Genomic DNA, 8,079 nt, shown 5'->3' with positions numbered 1-8,079 from the left:
CATTCCTTCACTAATTTTTTCCTCACCATTTGTTAAGTAATTCAAGTAAGCATATATTTTCAAATAGAAAGTTATGATACCATTAGCAATTGTTAACAAACTTTTTTCAACTTTTCATAGGGATAAAGCGCTGAAAGTTGATTGGTTTTGAAAACTTTTATAGGTCTTACAAATATCTGTAATCCCTGCATTTTTTTAAAAATCTAAAAATAAAAAATTTTGTTATTTTCATTTTAAACTATTTGTGTTTGTGTATAGATTGAAAATAACATTACATTTTTGCTGTATTAATTCGTCATGTGAAGCAAAATCAACTTGAATGAATTGCAGAGTTGGATTCTGAAAACGATGACGTTGAAGTTGACGACACAGGAAGTAATGACGAGAAAGGAAAAGAGTCGAATAATCCAATCGCGCAACTATTTCATATGCATGCTACTTATTTCCTAGCATGAAATACGATTCTAGAGTGATCTCTTACTTTATATTTCAAGAGGTGATATTTAAACATTAACGATGTAGGTATCAGCATTAATTTTTTAAGTTCGGAGAGCAATGAAATAAAGATCGGCTATACAACAAGAAAAAAAAAACAGTGAATAGATTGAGTAGTTTATTCCTAAAAAAAAAAAGAAAAAGAATTAGAACACAAAAGTTCACGATTGAGAATTTAATACGACTCACAAAATTAAAAAAAAAAGTGTAGAAATGATTTGCAGTTTAGCATTCTTCCAGTTCAAAATAATATTTTGAATTATAGTAGAAGTTTGCAATCTTTTCCTAAATCTAAGATCCAAATTTCAAATTAATCTGCTAAAATTTCTGCCTCTATTCAACTTTAATTTCGGTGTGTAAAGTATATATGATACGTTGAAACGGCTATTTGGTTTATATGTAGTTTAAAAGTTAGCAAGGATTGGTGATTCCATATTTGTTAAGTCAATTGTTATTGACACACAATCTTCAACAATCTGATTTACTGGATACAGCCATGACAAAGATCTGAGCAAGATTTCGGCACATTAGAATAAGCAATGGATTCAAATCAGACTACGAATAGATAAGAAAGTTGGAAATATCATATGGCATAATAACATAATTTCTAGCTTGTCCTGAAATCTTACATCAGTGAGATAGCTTTGATTTTAAATAAATTAATATAATGTACAGAAAGGTAAAATTTATAGAAAGATTAATTTCTATCAATTCAACAGATACAATAATAGAAAAAAATTGCCACCTCTTCATTATAAAAAATAATTAAAATTTGTTTTCTGTTCATTTCGTCAGCAACCATCCATTTCTGTTTATCATGCAGAAATGGAAAAAAAAGTTTTGTTTACCAAATAATAGAAATGATTTTTAAGAGGTTTCTAATTCGTTGATGTTGAAATTTGATGTCAAATCTCCGTCCTCACATAATCTCGCCTTGAATTTTTCAATCTTTCGAAATGAAATTCTGGCCAAATGATAAGTGAACTGGTCATTTGTTCAGATAAAAAGTGCTGATGCAATATGAAAAGAATTCTGTTATTGAGCATTTAAGTAAATCGAAGAATTTTCGTTAACTCGATTGCAGAAAGACGAATTTTCTGAAAACGACTTGTTTGATACCTTTGGACGGGAAAAGAAGCTTATAGAGAATATGCAAAATGCGATTAACATGAATTATTGGTAGGGGACACTAACAGATTAACAAATTTTAGGAAGGTATAAAATGGTTATTGATAAGGATATCTGCGGAATATGAAATGGAGGAAATATAACAAGTTATTTAGGTCAAAAATTCAAGTTCAGTTTCACGTTTTATGGATTTTATGGATCATCTTCTTCCTTAACTTCTCCTGATTTGTTTTTTGTCTTTTTCGGATTGGGAATATTATTCAGTAAGCAATTATGCAAATCCTTTTTTGTTTTCGAATTAAACTTTTGGTTATTATGGTTAATCTGTTTGTTCATTTTAGTGGTCATTTATAGCTCCTGAAACAGCCTATTTGATAGTTGGTTAAGCATTTTCCTTGTCACTATGGTGACGTCTACCTTGTCATCTCATTCGTTTCATCGTTGCTATAATCCAAATATTATTCCTATAATAAAATTTGAAATTTCATAATTTCGACCTTTGAATTAGGAGATATTTCAAATGATCATTTTAACTGAATGGTACTAGAAACCTCTTGACAACTGTGTCAGTAAGTTTGATTTGATTTATCACATAGAATTAAGCAATGTAGAAGGAAGCAAAGAATACATTGAACTCAGAGACAGTAAGTATTTTCAAACTTTCCATTACACAACTTTATAAGAACTTTTATTCGTTTTAACTGTTATTTTCCTTACTTCCTAAATTTCCATTAATTTTCAGTTTTCAATCGATTTGATGAAGTTTCTGAAGCTATCAATGCTTTAGCTAAATAAAGCAAAAATATTTTAAAATATTCATTTCAAGTATATCTTCAATTCTCAAACGAATCTGTTGCACATTTTACGCCATTTATTATGAAATTGATTTTTTTACATTATCATAATTAATATATTTTCACTTATTTCATTTTGTTTTCGTCATTTTACACATTGTATTTCAAATTTTCAATGTTATGAAAGTGTAATTATATCCAGATGAATGAGTGCTAAACAACCAAAACTGTCAAATTTCATTGTGTTACTTAATGGACAAGTGGATAGTGCTGAGGTTTCTTCATTTAATATTTTATTTAGTCTAAAATATAACATTATCACACACCACACCGTTTGCTTACTTTTCTAAATTTCTAGATTTAGATATCTTCCGTAAAATCTTTGCAATTTTGATCAGCTCTTTAGTAAGAGGTGGTAAAGTAGATTCTGAAAGATAGCGATATTGTCTTTACTTTTAGAAGGATGATGAACATTCGAATTACAAAAGTTATCAAATTTGCAAATAATAAGGATTCTTTCTGATTATCTAAGATTAACTATGCAAATACCTTTTATCAATTATTACGCTTAACTTATGAACTTTTTTAACTCTTTTTTTTCAAACTATTAATAACAATTGCTATCAATGCAAATACCTTTTATCAATTTTATCATTCATTTTTGAAACTAATTTGTCAACTGTCTACCAATACAAATTGCAGTTTCTCTCCTTTGATAATTTTTACTGCAAATACTCATATGTATATGGTATTGACTGGAAACAAATTGCTGGTATTCGCGAAGGAATCAGTGCACGATGTGAACGTGAACGTTCCGGAAATACTGATATAACTGTTGGTATGCCTATTGAAGCCACTTTTACCTCAACAAATCCATTTGGTTGTAAGTTTTACTCAACTCATTTTGAAATTTTATAAAATTTTCCATGTTTCATCTACCACCGAATTCCTGAAGGTTTCAGTAAGATAGAAGAGTTGTTTAAATAACCATGGATAACAGATATTATTCCTTAGAAATAATAAATTTGAAAAACGATTTGAAATTAAACAGAATGCTGATTACAACACACTTTTTTCCTATCCCATCAACTTTCAAGTAAGATCAGATGACGGAAATTCTGTCATGCTCGAACTAATTCATCTACTTATTCTAAATGGAATATAAATTATTTGAATATTTGCAAATTAAATGGATAGACTGAAATTTGAAACTATACTTTAACATTTACAGTCATTAAGGAAAGAAAAAAAATAATAAATAATTTGTGCAGGGCCACAGATTGTACTTACTTGTTACGGGTTAGATTTCTTCGGCAATGACGTCGTTTGTGGTTATGGAGCTGTACATATTCCAACTGTTCCGGGAAGGTAATTTTCAATTTCTACTAGTACCCGAAGTCCAGTCCTCTGTATCAATTTACCCGATGCTTCAGAAAGTTTTCTTCTTTTCAGTGTTTAATCATTTTTCCGATCGATAATGAAAGTACAATTCTGAACGTAGATAAATGGAAAATGAAAGTTCACAATACACTTTTCACTGTATAACTGTGAAAAGTTTCACCACATTACTCGATTCCAGCCATCCAATTGGAAATTTCCAAATTTCTGTCCCCGAACAAACAAATTTCAGAACAGTCAGGCGGATAGCACTGTTTGTACCAGAAGCTTCCACATTATTACAGCGTGTTATCGGATGGCTTACTGGGAAAAGAGCTGAATTTGTAGACCCGAGAATCGTTGCAACGGCAGATGGTCGACAGGGTAAAAAGTTTAGGAAACTTTAAAAGCAATAACTATTGAATAAAAAAGCAGTAACTATTCAAAAGCAATAACATTAAAAGCAATAATAATTGAAAGCAATAACTTTGAAAACAATGACTAAAAAACCTTAAGTCCATAATTTAAGTCCATAATTTTCTTAAAAGGTTAAAATTCTGTCTGTTCCAGTCTGCTCTTTATTTTAAATTAGTGGTTCCCAACTGATAGTTCGTAAGAGCGACAGAGCGGTGAGCAGAAAATTATTGATGAAGGAAAAAAAATTGACTTTGTTTTTTGTGATTGTGACTTCCTTCCCATATTCTTTGTTCTTAATATTATAATGTTATTCTAAGTTTAACTAATACGTCAAAAATTCCGACTAAAGTTTATCTTCAAACTAATAGAATTCATTGTTTTTGAACCTTATGGTCTTTGCTATAAATAAAAAAACCAAAGTGATCTTTGGTTAAGAAAAGGTTAGGAACCACTATTGTAAACGATGATGAATTTGCAGTTACAAAAGTAAGGAGCCAAGGAATCATCACCATAACTATGGATATTGTACTTAAAGACATGAAGAAGTATGGATACGATGTGATACCATCATCGCTATATAGGATTTCAGAATGTCCCCTGCCTGAGTTCACGAAGACATTTGATGAACAGGTTAATTTTGTCCACTTATGAAAATTAATATTATTCAATCTACTAATGTCATTCTTATAATGAGGCTGACAACGGTTAAATGACAACCGATAACTCTTTTTTTCCAGATTCAAGTTCATCAGGAGGGAAGACTAGTAGATCCAGTCGATAAATCAGAGGAAGAAAATTCTCAGCTCGAAATTAAACCAGGACCATCAAACATCCCTCAACCAATGGCACTACGTGCTGCGTCGCCTTCATCAATTCAACCACTTCCTATGCCAAGACAGACGATAGAAAAAAGCAAAGACAGCGTCGAGCAAGTCAGAAAAGAAACATCAGCTTAGAGATTACCTATGTATAACCACTTCTATTGATGACTTTCGAATCAAAATGTATTTTGATCAACAACTCTACTTAGCTGTTGCACATCTACAGTTCATTAAAACCTATTTGATACTCCATGCCGGCACTACGAAATTCCACTTCATCTCAGTAGTCTGTCGGTCAATCGTTCAACAAAACTAATTTAAATCGTAGAACCGGCCCATATACCTAATTCAGCGAAGATTTCTAAGCTTATTACACAATATTCATATCATTCACATTACATTATCATATAAGAAACTTATAAGTGATGCAAGGCAAGAAAACAACAGAATTTATCCCAAAAATAATTAATAACAAGGAACCAATTATGTTTACAACTTTACGTATCCAAACAAATATATACTTTGCTGCCTTACTTTTCTACTGCTTTCGGCTCTTTTATTTCCTTGTTAGTGACTGTCTCTTTCTCATTCTCGGAGATTTTGCGCAAAGCTTCCGCTCTCTTCATTACTAAACGTTGTTCACGTCGTTTCCTTGACTCCTTGTTCTTTGCACGACGTGCTTCTGCTTGTTCCCTGCAGTCGTTAAATTATAATGAAAATCGAATTTCTCTGCAACCGTCATCTATGTTTTCTAGAACTCCTAACTTTCAACTACTGCATTAATAGCAGGGGGTCCTATGTCACCTGAAAAGACAATGTAAAACAAAGGACTGCTCCAAAAGACTTACGCCAATTGTTTGGAGCGTGTATTTTCAGTCTTTCTCTTGAAAATGAATTCCATTAAATTGCGCTTATTTTTGAATGCATTACCCTTGGCTCGAAGATAAAGATCATGGTACCTGCAAAAGTATACAAATAATGTGACAGCAAAGTGAGCGGAGAGAACGTCAATTTGTGACGTACATGCAAAATCTAATATAACTAATGCACAGGCTTAATAACTGACAGATGCTTGTCAATCTTCTTCGCCTCACGGTAGCGTTTCAAAAGATGACGAAGTACACGCATTCGACGGATCCACAAAATCTTTTCCGGCATACGCGCATTCTGTGTACCACGCCTCTTTCCATGGCCCATGTGACGACCCTAAAACGTCCCAAATATGAAGAAATAATGAAGGAACAAAGGAAAAAACACGAATGTTCGAGCCTTAAAAAAGATAAAAACCACTAAAAGAAATATTATAAAGTATATTACATAAGCCATAAACAAAATGTTATAGCAGACCTTTCTGCGAGCCTCCAGATTTTTACGAGCACGATATCGTGAATGTACTGCGATTGGCTTACGAATTATCAAACCATCTTTGACAAGTCGTCTGATATTCTGCCGTGAATTGGCGTTGGAGATTTCATTAATTTCATTTGGATCCAGCCATACCTTTTTCTTACCACATTTCAGTACATCAGAGGCCAATCTTTTCTGAAGCCGCAGGCCACTGAAAAAGGTGAACATTTGGTCATCTTACCAACCTGATTCAAGCCAACACAGTGGAGCTGGAAAGCCCTATGCTTGACCTTTAAATCTTCAAAACTTGTTCTGTAATTACAACAGGGTCATGATTTATCGATTCCATCCTCCAACAAAACATATATCTGTGAAGCTTATTTAAAATCCCGGACTATTTGTAAGAGCTTAGCCAATTTAAAATAACGCTGCAACATACCTCATGATGTCGTGCTGTTATACCAGTCGACGAAAACAAAATATCACAACAGCCTAAAATAGGAGTGGATATTTTGTACTGAATAAGACAAGCTACGAACAGTGTTGCAGAGAGATATGAAAAAACTGGAGACATTGATGCCAGAAAAAATGAAAGGTTTAAATTAACTGACATATGAATGATTCACATTTCCAACTTAGAAAAACAATTCCGTCACTTTCATTCACATTAGAAATTGAGAATAAAAGCTTAAAGCATTTCATTGTTATTATTGGTCTCTAACATATGCTAAGGGAGCGGTTTAAGAAGGTTTGACAAAAGTTTCACCACGAAGCAGTTTCCGCCTGACTGGAATTGTTCATGGCTTAAAATGACAATTCTATTTAAATCTAACTTAGTTTTAATCGGAGTGGTTATTATCCTCTGGCTAGGTTATACCACAAAAGTCAGTTACATGAATTAAGCTACCACGTAAGTAACAGCCATAGTTTAGCACACCGATCGAGCACATTCAATCGAGGCATGACAACGGCACTACCATCAACCCAAATCTTCCTACGACCGCGACGCACTCCACAACGTAACGCGTCTCTTTTGAGATGAAACAGTTCGCAACGGGGCACAGTTCATTCCCTGAAAACGCGCAATATTCAAATTGGAAGAATTCAAAATGGGTGGATTGAGGGAGGCCTAGCAAGTATCTTCGGGTTATGGAAGATATATCCCTTAAGGTACCGGAGATACCCTTTTCGGTGAACTTACTTTAACTGGTAGCACGGTTGTCCAAATCTCTGTTCCAATTTTCGGTGTGGTGGTGAAGAATTACAAACGTTGCGTGCCACATGGCTATTTAATTTGATATTTTCCGATGGTTGGCGTCAGTTCTTGCATTTGTTCGATTACATGAATTTGATTAAAACTGTTGGATCGAGTCGATTTCTTCCAGTGAACCTTCCTTCTCTCGGTCTATATGTCAAAGGTATGACCCATTAATTACGAAACTGGTTAACAGGTTGGTAAGAATGGAAAGACTGAAATGAAAAAATCGTTTCGTGAGATACCAAATATTTTGAACATTGAATCTTTAACTCCTTGTCTGTTTATATTACTAATTAAAACCTGGGAATTCAAAATGCATGGTGAGTCTAGGTCAGCTTGCTGGACGATCGCGGTGCCTCCTTCACTGCTTATTCTAAGGTAGAAGGAGAGAGAGAGAGAGGAGGAGAAGAAAGGAGGGAGGAGGGAGGGAGAGATATGCGTC

General features: G+C 33.4%; 3 protein-coding genes across 4 annotated transcripts in view; 2 read left to right on the top strand and 1 right to left on the bottom strand.

The window, feature by feature from the left end:
- Window positions 1–2,623: 2,623 nt before the first annotated feature.
- Window positions 2,624–5,167, top strand: LOAG_10702 (hypothetical protein; the record flags this gene model as incomplete). Its single annotated transcript, XM_003146226.1, has 6 exons — window positions 2,624–2,692; window positions 3,120–3,300; window positions 3,689–3,785; window positions 4,048–4,178; window positions 4,690–4,841; window positions 4,949–5,167. The coding sequence occupies 6 exons, from the start codon at window positions 2,624–2,626 to the stop codon at window positions 5,165–5,167; spliced, it is 849 nt and encodes a 282-aa protein (XP_003146274.1).
- Window positions 5,168–5,562: 395 nt separating this feature from the next.
- On the bottom strand, window positions 5,563–7,462 carry LOAG_10701 (the record flags this gene model as incomplete). Of its 2 annotated transcripts, XM_020448216.1 has the most annotated exons (6): window positions 7,287–7,462; window positions 6,819–6,871; window positions 6,380–6,590; window positions 6,099–6,238; window positions 5,881–5,991; window positions 5,563–5,725 (listed from the first exon to the last, which is right to left on the bottom strand). In XM_020448216.1, the coding sequence occupies exons 2-6, from the start codon at window positions 6,821–6,823 to the stop codon at window positions 5,563–5,565; spliced, it is 630 nt and encodes a 209-aa protein (XP_020301619.1). In that variant the 5' UTR covers window positions 6,824–6,871; window positions 7,287–7,462. The 2 variants fall into 2 exon arrangements, with proteins under 2 accessions (XP_020301619.1, XP_020307322.1); XM_020448217.1 differs by lacking the exon at window positions 7,287–7,462 and having other exon boundaries at window positions 6,819–6,965.
- A 233-nt stretch (window positions 7,463–7,695) lies between these two features.
- LOAG_03641 (hypothetical protein) overlaps window positions 7,696–8,079 on the top strand; it is a 7,881-nt gene continuing 7,497 nt past the window's right edge. The window contains exon 1 of the mRNA XM_020446381.1: window positions 7,696–7,797. The gene's annotated coding sequence lies outside the window, so the exon portion shown is untranslated. The remainder of the gene's footprint in view (window positions 7,798–8,079) is intronic.

The sequence above is a fragment of the Loa loa genome, assembly GCF_000183805.2.
Source record: "Loa loa unplaced genomic scaffold supercont3.7, whole genome shotgun sequence".
NCBI classification, from domain to species: domain Eukaryota; kingdom Metazoa; phylum Nematoda; class Chromadorea; order Rhabditida; family Onchocercidae; genus Loa; species Loa loa.
Note: the sequence above shows the minus strand (reverse complement) of the source record. Positions and strands in the feature narration are given on the sequence as shown.